This window comes from Symphalangus syndactylus, chromosome 13 (genome assembly GCF_028878055.3).
Source record: "Symphalangus syndactylus isolate Jambi chromosome 13, NHGRI_mSymSyn1-v2.1_pri, whole genome shotgun sequence".
Taxonomy (NCBI): Eukaryota; Metazoa; Chordata; class Mammalia; order Primates; family Hylobatidae; genus Symphalangus; species Symphalangus syndactylus.
Window position 1 is genome coordinate 47,375,038 of NC_072435.2, and position 16,941 is coordinate 47,391,978.

The 16,941-nt window shown below is 45.8% G+C and overlaps 2 protein-coding genes across 3 annotated transcripts in view; one reads left to right on the plus strand and one right to left on the minus strand.

Annotated features, from left to right (window-relative positions):
• Positions 1-16,941, minus strand: part of LOC129459384 (zinc finger protein 85-like) — a 385,447-nt gene that overhangs the window by 225,241 nt on the left and 143,265 nt on the right.
• The window catches only part of LOC129459392 (zinc finger protein 429), a 44,216-nt gene continuing 40,586 nt past the window's right edge, over positions 13,312-16,941 (plus strand). The window contains exon 1 of one of the 2 annotated variants that reach the window (XM_055236102.2): positions 13,312-13,742. In XM_055236102.2, the coding sequence (XP_055092077.2) occupies positions 13,740-13,742 (3 nt within the window). In that variant the 5' untranslated portion in view covers positions 13,312-13,739. The remainder of the gene's footprint in view (positions 13,743-16,941) is intronic. The other variant, XM_063616339.1, reaches the window with a different exon arrangement.

Below are 16,941 nucleotides of genomic sequence, written 5' to 3' on the forward strand. Positions count from 1 at the left end.
CACAGGTGAGACTGTGTTTCTCATATGAACAACCTACCAAATGTTGGCATTGTCACCCTCACACATGGACAGAAACCACTGTAAAGATCCTGAATTTCACACGTGGATGCAGTCCACAGTAAAAATCGTGACTGTCATATGTGATCATGTGACCACAGTCAAGATGGTGACTCATTTCAAAACAAAGCTCATAGGCAGGTGAGGACTCTTCTCTCTGGACCTAGCCAATTGGAGAGATGTTGACTCTAACATATGGGCTTAGGTCCATAGGTACAATTATCCGTTCATACAGAACAGAATTCTCGGAGCAAATTGTGACTATCATGCATATTGTATAAAGCCCTCAGATGGTAACAGAGAGTTTTGTAACAGGGCCCAGCACACAGGTGACATTGTGATACTCATACACACAATCAGCCAACAGTAAAGATTGTCATCTTTTCATATGAACACAGCTCACTGTTGAAGTTCTGAATCTCACACCTAGAGATAGCCAAAAGTTGGAAAATTGACTCTCACACATGGATTCGGTCCACATGTGGGCTGGTGACTCTCAGACCAAGATTCAGCATATCTGTGAGGCTGTGAGTCCACTAAGGGGACACAGTCCACTGCAAAGATTGAGGCTCTCATGCAGGTATCCAGTCCACCATTGAGATTGTGACTTGTGTACTCAGACTCAACATACAAAAGGTGTTGACTCTAATACCTAGAAATGGGACATGTGTGGAATTGTTAATTTTTTTTTTTTTTTTTGAGATGGAGTTTCAATCTTTTTGCCCAGGCTGGAGTGTAATGGTGCGATCTCGGTTCACTGCAACCTCCGCCTCCTGGGTTCAAGCAATTCTCCTACCTCAGCCTCCTGAGTAGCTGGGATTACAGGTGCCCACCACAATGCCCGGCTAATTTTTTGTATTGTTAGTAGAGACGGGGTTTCACCATTTTGGCCAGGCTGGTCTCGAACTCCTGACCTCATGTGATCCACCTGCCTCAGTCTCCCAAAGTGCTGGGATTACAGGCGTGAGTCACTGCGCCCCGCAGGATTGTTAATTTTATCCCTACATTTTCCTGCAACTGTGATTGTAACATACACCTCTGCCCAGCACCTGAGTGATTTGACTTTTCTGCCTGGTGCCTAGTCCACAGATCAGATTGTGATACATTGCTGGACCCAACACTAGGTGGTATGACTCTGTACTTTTGCCTCGGCACTGCCCACGTGGGACATTGTGATATATCACTGGGCCCCACACCCTGGTTATGTGACTCTCCTACCTGTGCCCTGCCTTCACGGGCCATTGTGACATATTGCCATTTGCAACATCCAGGTTATGCAACTCTCCTTGCTGGGTCCTGCCTATAGGAAGCATTATCATCTATCTGTGTATCCATCATCCAGGTAATGTGACTCTCCCAGGTCCCCGCTCAAAGAAAGGATTGTTACTTATCACTGGGCCCAGTGCCTAGCTGATGTAACTCTTCTACCTATGTTCTGCTTACAGTGTACATTGTGACATACTGCTGGGCTGAACACCAAGGTGATGCTACATTTTTGCCTTGTCATTTTTTTTTCATCAGGCATTGTGACATATTGTTGGGCTCAGAACCAAGGTGATGTGATCCTTCTGCCTGAACCCTGCTCAAGAGTCAACACCCTTTGCCCAACAAGAATAGTGACATATTTGTGAATCCGTCATCTATGTGATGTGACTCTCTTAATTTTTTTTTTATTAATTTTTTTTTTGCACACAAAAACAATAAACATTTTCCAAAAATACATACAAACAAAAAGATGCATATCAAACATATTAGGAAGGTTGCACATGGGAAGATGGGGAATAGAAATGGGGAGTGGGAATCAAAATAAATGAGAAAGGGACTTTATATGGATCAGTGATAATAACTCAATCCTCTATTTGACGAAGAAGGAGAAGGAAGAGGAAGAAAAAGAAAGTGGGATAAAGGATCTGAAGGGGAGGAAAATAGAAAAAATTAGAGTATGACTCCAGGATAGACCTGTTTTGCTGTCACTGAGTTGGTTGGTTGGTTTGTCTGTTGTACCTTTCATATGTTTCGCCATGTTGGCCAGACTGGTCTCGAACTCCCAGCCCGAAGTGATCAACCCGCCTCGGCCTCCCAGAGTGCCGGGACCACAGGCGTGAGCCACCACGTCCAGCCCCCAGATTGCTTCTGGCCTCCGTGGTATACCTCCCAGACGGGGCGGTCGGGCAGAGGCGCTCCCCACATCCCAGACGGGGCGGCCGGGCAGAGGCGCTCCTCACTTCCCAGACCGGGTGGCCAGGCAGAGACGCTCCTCACTTCTTCCCAGATGGGGCGGCCGGGCAGAGGCGCTCCTCATTTCTTCCCAGACGGGGCGGCCGGGCAGAGGCGCTCCTCACTTCCCAGATGGGGCAACCAGGTAGACGCGTTGCTCATTTCTTCCCGGACGGGGCGGCCGGGCAGAGACACTCCTCACTTCTTCCCAGACGGGGCAGCCGGGCAGAGGAGCTCCTCACTCCCCAGACGATGGGTGGCCGGGCAGAGGCGCGCCTCACTTCCCAGACGATGGGTGGCCGGGCAGAGGCGCTCCTCACCTCCCAGACGATGGGTGGCCAGGCAGAGGCGCTCCTCACTTCCCAGACGATGGGTGGCCAGGCAGAGGCGCTCCTCACTTCCCAGACGGGTCGGCCGGGCAGAGGTGCTCCCCACCTCCCAGACGATGGGTGGCCGGGCAGAGGCGCTCCTCACCTCCCAGACGATGGGTGGCCGGGCAGAGGTGCTCCTCACCTCCCAGACGATGGGTGGCCGGGCAGAGGCGCTCCTCACCTCCCAGACGATGGGTGGCCGGGCAGAGGCGCTCCTCACTTCCCAGACGGGGCGGCTGGGCAGAGGCGCTCCTCACTTCCCAGACGATGGGTGGCCGGGCAGAGGCGCTCCTCACTTCCCAGACGGGGCGGCCGGGCAGGGGCGCTCCTCACTTCTTCCCAGACAGGGCGGCCGGGCAGAGGCGCTCCTCACTTCCCAGACAATGGGTGGCCGGGCAGAGGCGCTCCTCACTTCCCAGACGATGGGTGGCCGGGCAGAGGCGCTCCTCACTTCCCAGACGATGTGTGGCCGGGCAGAGGCGCTTCTCACTTCCCAGACGGGGCGGCCGGGCAGAGGCACTCCCCACTTCCCAGACGGGGCGGCCGGGCAGAGGTGCTCCTCACTTCCCAGACGATGGGTGGCCGGGCAGAGGCGCTCCTCACTTCCCAGACGGGGCGGCCGGGCAGAGGCGCCCCTCACTTCCCAGACGATGGGTGGCTGGGCAGAGGCGCTCCTCACTTCTTCCCAGACGATGGGTGGCCGGGCAGAGGCGCTCCTCACATCTTCCCAGACGATGGGTGGCCGGGCAGAGGCACTCCTCACTTCCCCGACGATGGGTGGCCGGGCAGAGGCGCTCCTCACTTCCCAGACGAGGTGGCCGGGCAGAGGCGCTCCTCACTTCTTCCCAGACGATGGGTGGCCGGGCAGAGGCGCTCCTCACTTCTTCCCAGACGAGGCGGCTGGGCAGAGGCGCTCCTCACTTCTTCCCAGACGGGGCGGCCGGGCAGAGTCGCTCCTCACCTCCCAGATGGGGTGGCCAGGCAGAGGCGCTCCTCAGTTCTTCCCAGACAGGGCGGCTAGGCAGAGGCGCTCCTCACCTCCCAGACGATGGGTGGCCGAGCAGAGGCGCTCCTCACCTCCCAGACGGGGCGGCGGCCGGACAGGGGCTGCAATCCCAGCACCCTGGTAGGCCAAGGCAGGCGGCTGGGAGGCGGAGGCCGCCGCGAGCCAAGACCACGCCACCGAACTACAGCCCGGGCCACACGGAGCACCGAGTGAGCGAGACTCCGCCCGCAGTCCCAGCACTTCGGGAGGCTGAGGCGGGCAGAGCACTTGGGGTCAGGAGCCGGAGAGCTGCGTGGCCCACATGGCGAACGCGCGCCCGCAGCCAAAGGTGGAAAAGCAGGCTGGCGAGCGCCGGCAGTCCCAGGCAGTCCGCGGCAGCAGCGAGCGGAGTAGATTACATGCAGCCTGGGCCACAGAGGTAAAAGAAGAAAGGGAGGAAGGAAGGAAGGAAGGAAGGAAGGAAGGAAGGAAGGAAGGAAGGAAGGAAGGGTGGGTGGGTGGGTGGGTGGGTGATGTGACTCTCTTACTTGGATTTTGCCTATAGGAGAGATTGTGACATATCACAGGGCCCAGCACCTAGATAATATGACTCTTCTTTCCTGCCATGGCCATGCTCCCCTAAAAGAGAGTGACTTATCCCTGGGATCAGCCCACAGGCTATGTAATTGTTCTGCCTAGTGCCTGTCTACAGTGGTTATTGTGACATATCTCTTGGTCCCATTCCTCTTCTCCCTGGGACCTGTGCACAGTGGGAATTGTGACATATCACTTGGCCCAGCACCTATGTGATGTGACTCTTCTCATGCTTTGGCCCTGCCCACTGGTTGGCTGTGATATGTAGCTGGGCCCAGCTCTTAGGTTATGTGATCTTTCTCTTCCTCCTGAGCCCTACTCTCCCAAGACCAGCTTGGTCATGGAGACCCTAACCCAGTGCAGCTAGAGGAATTAAAGACACATACACAGAAATATAGCATGTGGAGTGGGAAGTCAGGGGTCTCACAGCCTTCAGAGCTGAGAGCCTCAAACAGAGATTTACCCACATATTTATTGGCAGCAAGCCAATGATAAGCATTGTTTCTATAGATTATACATTAAAAGTATTCCTTATGGGAAACAAACGGATGGGCGGAAATAAAGGGATGGGCTCTGGCTAGTTATCTGCATCAGGAACATGTCCTTAAGGCACAGATCTCTCATACTATTGTTCGTGGTTTAAGAAGGCGTTAAGCGGTTTTCCGCCCTGGGTGGGCCACATGTTCCTTGCCCTCATTCCAGTAAACCAACAACCTTTCAGCATTGGCATCATAGCCATCACTAACAAGTCACAGTGCTGCAGAGATTTTGTTTATGGCCAGTTTTGGGGCCTGTTTATGGCCAGATTTGGGGGTCTGTTCCCAACACTACTCACAGGGGACATTGTGACGTATCTCTGGGGCTCTCACCTAGATGATGTGACTTTCCTGCCAGGGCTCTTTTCTCAGAGGATACTGTGACATTTCTCGACCTAGAACCTAGGTGATGTGTCTGCTTGGGCTCTGCCCAAGATGTGACTTTTTTTTTTTTTTCCCTGGGCTTTGCATACATTGTGTATTGTGATATATGACTGGGTCTAAGACCCAGGTAATATGACTCTAACTCATGGGTTCTGTTCAGAAGGATATTATGACATATCATTTTGTTCATCACTTTGTGACTCGTCTTTTGACTGGAACCTGCCAAAAAGGGTGATTGTGACATATTACTGGACCCAGCCCCTAGGTGATGGGGCTCTCCTTTTTTTCTGGGCCTCACATATTTTGGGTATTGTGATGTATAGCTGGGCTCAACACCTACCGGTTGGGGAGCTCCTTTCTTGACCATTCTCACAAATGACATATCTCTGCTATGACTGCCTATGACACATAACCTAAATACGTGACTCTTCTTTTCTGCCTGCACCCTGCTAACAGAGAAGATTGTGACAAATTGCTAAGTGCAGTGTATCTTGTGCTGACCTTCTATCTCAGCCTGTGACCAAGAATGCCTAACCTCTGGGGAATGCAGCCCTGTAGGTCTCAACCTCAATTTACCCAGCCACTATTCAAAATAGAGTCACTCTGGTTTAAATGCCTCTGACATTAAGATACACTATAAAATTATGAAAAAAGTTTATTTGAATTTTAGCAAATGAGAAATGAAATAATTAGAATGGGCTATTCTGAAAGATAAAGCATTAGTTATATTTGTGTTTGAGTTTTCTATTAACCTATATTTGTTACTTATGAATAGATAACTTGTTTTATTCTGTCTAAACAAATACACTAGGTGGGGTGTGGTGGCTCATGCCTGTAATCCAAGCACTTTGGGAGGCCGAGGCGAGTGGATCACCTGAGGTCAGGAATTTGAGACAAGCCTGACCAACATGGCAAAACCCTGTCTCTACTAAAAATGCAAAAATTAGCTGGCCATGGTGGCGGGTGCCTGTAATCCCAGCTACTTTGGAGGCTGAGGCAGGAGAATCGCTTGAACCCAAGAGGCAGAGGTTGCAGTGAGCCAAGATCATGCCACTGCATTCCACCCTGGGTGACAGAGCGAGACTCTGTCTCAAAAAATAAGCTAAAATAAGCAGCCAGGCATGCTGGCTCACGCCTGTAATCCCAACACTTTGGGAGGCTGAGGAGGGTGGATCACAAGGTCAGGAGTTTAAGACCAGCCTGGCCAAGATGGTGAAACCCTGTCTCTACTAAAAATACAAAAATTAGCCACGTGTGTTGGCAGGTGCCTGTACTCCCAGCTACTCGGGAGGCTGAGGCAGAGAATTGCTTGAACCCAGGAGGCGGAGTTTGCAGTGAGCCAAGATCTCACCATTGCACTCCAGCCTGGGTGACAGAGGGAGATTCTGTCTCAAAAAAAAAAAAAAAAAAAGGAGGACATAAATTTAATGTTAAGTGTGGACTCATAAGGAACCTAGACAGCCACCAAGCCATTTGTTTATTCTTGATTTCTTAAAGCTTCCATTATTAAAAGCTCTGCATTCCATTACTCATCACAGAAGAGAAAATAACCTAAATTAAATATGAATTAAGTTTGTGTGTGTGTGTGTGTGTGTGTCTGTGTGTGTGTGTGTAGTGACTATTCCAAATTACTAAAAAGATGAAGACCAATTTTTCTGTCAAACATATAATTCTGAGAAACAATCAATACTTCATGTACATTGCTGCTACCTAATAGGCTATTTAAGCATTTATACAGAAATTTTACACAGTTGTCATTTTTAATGCATGTTTTCTGATAGTATAAAAGCTTTCTCATGCAAGAAGCCTGATGTTGTAATAGTAGCTAAAAGAATATTAGAAATTTTTTTTTTTCTTATGGGACATTTCTGAAAGATCTCTAATGATCAAGATACTTATTTTACTAGGCAAGTTGTAAAACTGTTAAATAAGATATTGTTCCTGGACCAAACTGAGAGTTGGGCTGCTATTTCTCACGGCCCAATAACGAAATGCAGATGAACTGGGGAGGAAGAGAGTTTTATTTCTGCAACTGGTTACAGGGAGAAGGCCTGGAAATTATCACCGGACCAACTCAAAATTACAACATTTTTCAGAGCTTATATTACCTTCTAAGCTATATGTCTACATGTAAGTGTGCATTCATCTAAAGAGAGAAGTGATTAACTTCTTTTATTTAATCTGTAACTAAGGTCTGAGTCTTGAAGACCTTCCCCTGCAGCCTCAGTAAATTTACTTAATCTAAATAGGTCCAGGTGCTGGGGTGATTACCCTTATCTTGTCTCCTGCTAAATCACAGTGGTTTGGTGAGTTCCTTCAGACCTCCAATAAACTTGTTTGTGGAGGCCTGGGGAATTTCTTCAGACTCCCACTAAAACTTGTTTAATCCTATAAGGCCCAAGAAAGGCCTAAGCGAAACTCTTGATGGGCTTTTGTTACATCCCAGCCTTTGTATAAGGTCACTGGCTTTTTTTTTTTTTTTTTTTGAGACGGGGTCTCACTCTATCACCAGGCTGGAGTGCAGCTGCACAATCTCGGCTCACTGCAACCTCTGCCTCCAGGGTTCAAGCCATTCTCCTGCCTCAGCCTCCCAAGTAGCTGGGACTACAGGCATGTGCCACCACGCCCAGCTAATTTTTTTGTATTTTTAGTAGAGACGGGGTTTCACCATGTTGGCCAGGATGGTATCCATCTCTTGATCTCGTGATCCGCCTGCCTCAGCCTCCCAAAGTGCTGGGATTACAGGTGTGAGCCACCGCACCCGGCCGGTCACTGGCTTTTAATATTTAACTTAACCACTCAGTCAGTACTGAAACAGTTGTTAGTGAGGTCTGGCCTGCCACAGTATTACAGATACAATAGTATTGAGCAAAGCTAACTAAATTGACTGGATTGCTTTTGTAATTGCAGATTGATGACAATCAGATTCACTTAGAGAGGAAAAAATATGTTGGCCCTTATAAAATAGTCATTAGAAGGCCTATGTGCGTAATAGAACCTCATGTGTCTCCTGTTACAAAAGCCTAACATTACTAAATTCAGCAAGGCTTTAATGCATTATGGCAAAGCGCATTTCCACCAGGTGAGGAAAGCCTTTACTAGTCTACTGACTGAGGAAAGTGAAACCCTTGATAATCAAGAACCCAGAGATTGAATCTGCCTGCCACCTACACTGACGCAAGACTTCAAGACCTTGAACATTGGATTGATAATCTCACAACTTAGAAGGGCCCCTCCAAACTCTAGCAATTGTAAACCCATAGGAGATTTTAAGGTAAAGCTAACCAGGAAAGTTTGTCCTCAAAAGCAGATGGCCGTCTCCATGTAGATAGCTTTTTTCACAAGATCAAAAATCAAGACATCTCGTTATCATGACACTCTTAGTTCACAGTTTGTTTATGGTTCTACAAACAACAGAAATTTAAAGTGGTCTCTTGTGTGCACTCATGAGGGTATATTTATATGTAGGGAATTTTGCAGCCAACATTATATATGAGGAAACTTATTCCTTGAAAGGTAAAAGAAGAAGGGCCAATGTAGGTGAGAAGTTTTAATGAAACAGTTGTTTTCTCACAATATCAAAAACAGAATATTGGTCCACTGCTCTTAACCTATTTCATAAGTTAAAAAGAACTTATTCGGCCGGGCGCGGTGGCTCACGCTTGTAATCCCAGCACTTTGGGAGGCCGAGGCGGGTGGATCACAAGGTCAGGAGATCGAGACCACGGTGAAACCCCGTCTCTACTAAAAAAAATACAAAAAATTAGCCGGGCGTGGTGGCGGGCGCCTGTAGTCCCAGCTACTCGGAGAGGCTGAGGCAGGAGAATGGCGTGAACCCGGCAGGCGGAGCTTGCAGTGAGCCGAGATTGCACCACTGCACTCCACCCCGGGCGACAGAGCGAGACTCCGTCTCAAAAAAAAAAAAAAAAAAAAAAAAAGAACTTATTCAGAATAGGTTAAAGAGCATTGCCAGGAGGCCATTACTTTTCTGAATGGGTATCATTGTTTAGAGTAAATGAGGCAATGGTTACAAAATTTATCCCTCTCAATAGGGCTCTACAGCAGGTTATACCATAAAGGCTATGCTTACACAATAGACTTTAAATTTTCTCACAAAGTTGTGCTAAATATAATTTCTTTTGATTACTTACTGGATAAATAGGTATCTGTGCAGTTGCTAATAGTTGCCCATGGAGAACTACAGCAGGTATTACAGAGATGCAGTTGTAGATGATTCATGAACAGGCTGATTAGGTGAAATGAGTAGGCCAATTATCTAGCTAATTATTTGATCTATTTAATTTTAATTGGTTGTTCATGGGGACCCTGGCTAAAAAGCATGCTTCAAACTCTTGGTATTATCCTTCTGATAGTCAAAATGGTAATCTTCCTACTGCACTGCATTGTCTCAGAAGATATAAACGTTTGAATGTAGTCATCTGTAGAATGTCAAATGGTCTCTCTTTAACTGGAATGACAGAAACTCAAAGACATGTGACTATGAAGACACTACAACCTATGAATGACATGCTAAAGACAAAAAACAAAAATAATGGAAACTGAAAGTGGCACTAAAGCCCTGAGTTTTGGTCACACTGTGACCTATGTAAGAACTTAACCAATCAGGGGGAATTTTTAAAAGAAAACTATTGGAGGCCATAATTCTGGACTGAGCTTATGCACTAGGTGCAAACAAACCAAACCAAAATGAGTCACTCATGCTAGATGTGACATAATTAAACTAAAATTTTAAGGCAATAGGTAGATTCTAAAACTGGCCAGGTTTTTTTTTCTTCTGTAAATAGCAGATTTCAACACAAGGAGGTCCCCTGTACTCTAACACTTTAAAAAACAAATAAAAATAATTTCAAAATAATAAGCTGAAGTTTTTGTTTCCACTTTACAAACCCACAGTTCTGCTATTTCACAGTGGGATTTGAGTCTAAATAAGTACATTTTTGATGGTGACAAAATGATATTAATGTCTAAACGTTTGGTCTCAAACTTGAGAAGATGACAAAAGGGAGAAATTGTTAAATTAGTTATAGCCTAAGCTTCCCTCTTATGTTTAATTTTGGCTAATAGGATCTGTTTTTGTTTTTTTTGGTTTTTTTTACATAGTAAACTTAATGTTCAAATAGGACAAATCTTAAGCTGTAATAAATCTGGCTGTTTCTGCACCTCACTTCCATTTTCTGTATGTCGTTTTGCTTTTCTGGTTCATAAAAATTTTACCAACATGTGGCTGTGTTGGAGTCTCTCTGAGCCTACTCTGGATCCATAGGTTACCCGATTCGCAAATCACAATTTGCTCATTTAAACTCTGTTAAATTTAATTTTTCTAAAGTTTTCTTCTTTTACAAATTTTCAAATTTTTTATGATGAAAATAAATAATGTGTTATTGAGCTTTGATTTTCTAAACTCATCCCACAGCTATTTTCTCAAATTATTATTATTATTATTATTATTGAGACAGAGTCTCACTCTCCCACCCTGGCTAGAGTGTGGTATAACTAATCATGGCTCACTGAAGCCTTAATCTTCCAGGCTCAAGCAATTCTCCTGCCCCAGCCACCCAAGTAGCTGGGACTACGAGCATGCAAAATCATGCCTGACTAATTTTTAATTTTTTTTTCATGGACACTGGATCTCACTATGTTGCCCAGTCTGCGCTTGAACTCCTGAGCTCAAGTGATTCTCCTATTTCAGCTTCCCAAAGTGCTAGAATTATAGGTATGAGCCGCCATGTACTTCTGCAATTTCTTGACAAGATTATTCTCAATAATAAACAGTACTATATGGGCACAAATATAAAGGGAATCTGGCCTCTATTTTAGAAGTTTCACTCTCCAGGATTTCGAGGGTCTAGGGCAGCTACTTTAGTATTATAGTTTGATCTATGGAGGTGCATGGGCTTTGGAGTCAGAGAGTTGATCCTGAAGGTGGGGTGCGGTGGCTCATGCCTGTAATTCCAGCACTTTGGGAGGCCGAAACGGGTGAATTGCTTGAGGTCAGGTGTATGACATCAGCCTGGCCAACATGGCAAAACCCCGTCTCTACTAAAATACAAAAATTAGTTGAGCGTGGTAGCATGCGCCTGTAATTCCAACTACTCAGGAGGCTGAGGCATGAGAATTGCTTGAACCCAGGAGGCGGAGGTTGCTGTGAGCCAAGATCGTGCCACTGCACTCCAGCCTGGGCAATAGAGCAAGACTTCATCTTAAAAAAAACAAAAACAAAGCAGTCGATATTGAGTCTCAACCCAGCCAGTTAGTAGCTGTGGTTCTTTGGACAAGTTTCTTGATGTGAAAGAGTCGTATGAACCACATATGCAAAAAAAGGCAGAATGACACTGATTGCAAAAATTGTAGCAAGTTTTCATGCCTCCTATATCCATTGCCAGGTGCTTTCACAGCTGTTGCCATTGAAATACAGAATTTGTTTTCCAAACCATAGATCTGGCTGACCTTACTTGCTCAGGACAGTAGAAACCTGTAAACATGATAATGTGCTAGTTTGGGACCTAGGCTCAAATGGTCTTGAATGCTTCTGTTTTTCTTTCAGAATGCTGCCATCTCCATGATGGCCTATGTTAGCCAGGTGGAAAATAGGATACCATGGGGAGGAGAAGCAAGGTGCCCCTGTCGACAGCCCCAGAAGCAGAACCTCACTCCTAGAAACACAGTTGCCTAGTGAAAAGGCAGCTGATGATACATGTCTGAAGGAGCTCAGCCTAAATGGCTGACCATCTCAATTACAAGCGAATAAGTTTTGGATGGTTTGTTATGCTGCAATAGCTAACTAATACATGCACCCTGTGCAGATGGAATGCCAGGATTTAATGACAGGTTGATTACTAGTTACCTTCTGACAGTGGACACCCTAAAGGTACTTTTTTTTTTTTCCTGATTTGAAGTTGGATGTCCTCTAAGACAATGTTTAGTAATGCAGAAATACAGGTAGACATGTATGTGTGCGATTGGTGCTTATACTCACACAGTACCCCACACCACAGGAGAAAACAGACAACCACAGCCTGACCATTAGAGCCAAGGCCAAATAGCAAAATAAGTTTGCCTTTAATTTATTTTCTTCATATCTAAAAGTTGGAGATTAAGACTGTGGACAGACTTGAACACATAGAGTTTTCTTCTCCTGTGGCCCCAGAATTTTTTGTTCACTGTCTGATCTCTGGATGAAAGGTGGACAACAGGTGGCAAACAGTGGTCTACCTGTGGTTATTTTATTCGTGCTGCCCTCTGCCCTTGCTATGGCCACTATCTGTCCCACCCTCAGAACCGAAGATAGATGTTAGTAGAGAGAGGCTGCCACCTCACCTCTGGCAGAAAAGGGATGTTCAGGGCCTCCACCCACCTAACATCAGAGCTGCACTTCAACATGGCAGCTGTTGGCCATGTGTGGCTCCTGAGTGCCTGGAATGTGTCTGATCTGAACTGCAATTTGCTAGAAAAGTAAAATACAGAGTTGGTTTTGAAGATTTAGTTCCAAAAATATATATAGTGCCTTAATAATTACATATTGCTGTGAACCCAGAAAATCTGAGACAGGTCTCAGTTAATTTAGAAAGTTTATTTTGCCAAGGTTGAGAACACACCTATGACATAGTTTAAGGAAGTCTTGAGGACACCTGCCCAAGGTGGTCAGGGAACATACTGGTTTTACACATTTTAGGGAGACATGAGACATCAATCAATATATGTAAGAAGTACATTGATTCGGTCTGAAAAGGTGGGACAACTTGAAGCAAAGGTAGGAAGACATGAAGCTGGAGGGAGCTTCCAGGTCAGATAGGTGGTTACATTCTTTTGAGTTTCTGATTGGCCTTTAGTTTCCAGCTTGAGTTTTCCTTAGTAATTTTGGGGTCCCAAGATATTTTCCTTTCACATTGCTCACATATTAAAATGATAATATTTTAAACATATTGGGTTAGTTACATTATTACAATCAATTCCACGTGTTTCATGTTTCTTTTTAAAATTTGGCTACTAGATAATTAAAAATTCACATGTGGCTCACATTTTATTTCAGAGGACTGCCTCCTTTTTAAAATCTCAGGCTGCCTGCTCAAAGGACCAGAAGCCAGGAAGGTGATAAAAGCTAAAATTTAAAAGTAATTGTTATTATATTCTTTTCATTTGTGACTAGCCATATAGTATATTATTTATAAATGCATATGACCTTATACACAAGGTTCAATGCAAACACCCTCTAGGGTGGGCCTGGCTCAGCTCGGAGGAAAGCCTGCCTGAAAAAGCTGCAGCTAGGCTGTCACTCTTCATTCAGCCCAGCAACTCATCACACCCTCTGTCACTCAGGGCCTGAGGGGGCCGGTCTTAAACATTATCCAATCAGGGATGCTGGGCTGGGTACAGTCCAATCAGGCACGCAGCTGGAGCGGACAGGACGGTTTCCGGAATATGGCGGGGCGTTTGGCTCTCGCTCCAGCTAGAGCTCCAGGTCTCGTCTTCATTTCTGTGTCCTCTGTTCCTAGAGGCCCAGCCTGTGTGGCCCTGTGACCTGCAGATATTGGGAGATCCACAGCTAAGACTCCAGGACCCCCTGGAAGCCTAGAAATGGTGAGAGTGCCGGGTCTGACATCCCGAGAGAGGGGGAGGGGCTGGTCGGAACCGTGGGAAGTGGCCGTGGCGGACTTAGGTCTCCCCGCAGTCAGTTCCACAATCTGCGCCTGGAATTCTCCTTGCCCAGCTCGGCTTCAGTCCCCTTCAGCCATAAGATGGCGACTGTGCTGACAGCCGGGCCCCGGGCGTCCTGTCTTCCCTCCGCAGTGACTGTGCCTGACCTGTAGCCCTGTCTGGGGAGCTCTGCACGCGCAATTCTGCAGTCTCTCCCAGATTGTGCAAGAACCATGGGAGGGGCGTCAGGGTAGAATAGTGACTCGGGGTGCGGGTTCATGAGCGGGAAGAGCTTTGGTCCGTCGGGTTTCCAGTTCCCATTCTCTCCTATTAAAAATCTATAGGAGAGGCCGGGCGCGGAGGCTTACACCTGTAATCCCAGCAGTTTGCTGAAGGCGGGCGGATCACTGAGGTCCGGCATTCGAGAACAGCCTGGCCAGCATGGTGAAACCCCATCTCTGCTAAAAATACAAAAATTAGCCGGGTGCGGCGGCTGTAATCTCAGCCATTTGGGAGGCTGAGGCACGAGAATCGATTAAACTCAGGAGACCAAGATTGTGCCGTTGCACTCCAGGCTGGTTGACACAATGAGACTATCTCAAAAAAAAAAAAAAAAAAAGGGAGTCACCGCAAAATATTAAAGAATTTAATCAAAAAGTGGTTCTAAAATTGTAAAGCACCCAGCTGTGGGATGTAGTTTGTGGTCCTTTGGAGGAGCTTGAAGGAAAGACTTTGTGCACGATACAAAGACGCAAATTCAGTAATTGGTTAGGTAGGGTTACGTAGTTTCTTAATTTCCATCTTCAGCTTACAAAATTTCCTGGTTATGTAATCAGAGCTTAATTCCAGTTAATAGTTTGTTAACCCTGTATTTGTTTTTCCCAATGTAGTGATTTACAAAAAAAAAAAGCATCTGAGTTACTTTTTTTTTTTTTTTTTTTTTTGAGACGGAGTTCGCTCTTCTTGCCCAAGCTGGACTGCAGTGGCGCGATCTCGGCTCACTGCAACCTCCGCCTCTGTGTTCAAGTAATTCTCCTGCCTCAGCCTCCCGAGTAGCTGGGATTACAGGCAGGCACCACCACGCCCGGCTAATTTTGTATTTTTAGTAGAGACGGGGTTTCTCCGTGTTGGTCAGGCTTGTCTCGAGCTCCCGACCTCGGGTGATCCGCCCATATCGGCCTGCCAAAGTGCTGGGATTACAGGCGTGAGCCACCGCACCCGGCTTGAGTTAGATTTTTTGAAAGTAGGAATTCAGGGACTACAGCCACCTCAGGCGAATTGCCTACCTCTTAACTATTTTCACTCCCTACACAAAACTGATCTTCCCCTGCATTTTTCACAGGTGTCCTAAGCAGGGTGTCAAGTCTACCCCCACGCCCCCCATTCCTCCAGCCTAATGGTGGCTTGCAGTAAAATACAAAATTTCCATTTCCTCCTGACAATCCCAAATGCCAACTCCCCCTCCCTAATTCACACTATTAACTATTTGTTCTTTAGTGTACATTTTTGATACTGTATTTTAATTAAACATTTTTTGACAAAGCATTGGATGGCACATTTAAAAAGATTTGTTTTCTGTTTATAAATATTTTCCATAAGAAAACAAGGAATAATCTTCTGACACTGTATTGTAAAAAAATCTTTGTCTCTTTTCCTTTTATCTTCCCTAGGCATAGAGATCTTATGAGAATGTTTTGACATCAAGGTTTTTATTGGAATTTTTTGGGGTGATGTGTCCTCAGCCACCCTTTAGTTTTTTTCCTGGTCCTGGGTTCCGGTACTGTCTGTGAATAAACCAAGATATCAGTCATGGCTGTGTCTGCAAGACCGTCTAATGAATATTAATTCCTGGGTCATTTTCTCCCATAGGACAACCTGTGGTATGGAGTGTAGCCTCTCAAGGGAGCAGGTGGATGCCCTGGGGCTGAGAGGAATCTCCTGGTGTACTTTTCCTTTGAAAGGCTAACCCCTTCAGATGTTAAGACTGTCTTCACCCAGCCCGACTTTCCTTTCTTTGGGCCACGTTGCTGGTCACCAATCAAATGCTGGTATTGAGTTGAAAACAGAAATAATGTCTGACCCCTTGATTCTCTACAATTTGTGAAAAAAAGACTAGTATCTCTGCCAGGCACGGTGGCTCACGCCTGTAATCCCAGCACTTTGGGAGGCCAAGGTGGGTGGATCACCCGAGGTCAGGAGTTTGAGACCAGCCTAGCCAACATGATGAAATCCCGTCTGTACTAAAAATAGAAAGTTAGCCAGGCATGGTGGTGCATGCCTGTAATCCCAGCTACTCAGGAGGCTGAGGCAGGAGAACCCAGGAGGCCGAGGTTGCAGTGAGCCGAGATCGTGCCATTGCACTCCAGCCTGTGCAACAAGAGCGAAACTCCATCTCAAAAAAAAAAAAGGTGGTATCTCAAAAGACAAAAGAAACCCTGACCCCGGTGAGATGAGGCAAGAAATTGCAAAGTAAAATGCACTTGGGAACTTACTGGAACATAGAGTAGTCAGAGGGTGGTTATTGAGTACTTAAGTGAGCAAGATGGGTGGGAGAATCTCTCAAGTGATTGAACTTGACACATGACATCTGTTTTCTTATCAGCACTGCCACTCCCTGGGTTTGTCACTTTGAAAAGATTTGTTCACTTATATTGACTTCAATTTTTTAACTCTAAATTGCAATTTATTAGTAGAGCTTGAAAGGTAAGAAAATATTTACAAAGGGCATAAAAGAGGTGAGTTTCAGAAAAATCTAATTTTTTTTTTTTTGTTAAAAATTCTCATGTACCTTTTTCTTTCTTAGAGTGAGTTTAGAAATTTTCTCAGGCATATTTTTTTATGGCTGGGTGATTTCAAACAGAATTCCAAGGCTTAGATTTTGGAATGCTACCAAGGAAAAGAATAGGGAAAAATCTCTTCCATTTTGGCTGTAGAAAATGAATGCATTTCCAGAAGAAAATGTTGTAGATAATAGGTGAGTTACATGAATTCATGAAAACATCAGTTGTTTTTGCAGGGTAAATTTCTGACAGTAAATATCTCTATTCTATATCCTGTTATCTTTATTTCAGAGTTTAATGCTATATTTTTTAGATGAAACTTGGTACCTACTAGAAGTGTTCCCATATGACTAATTGTTTAC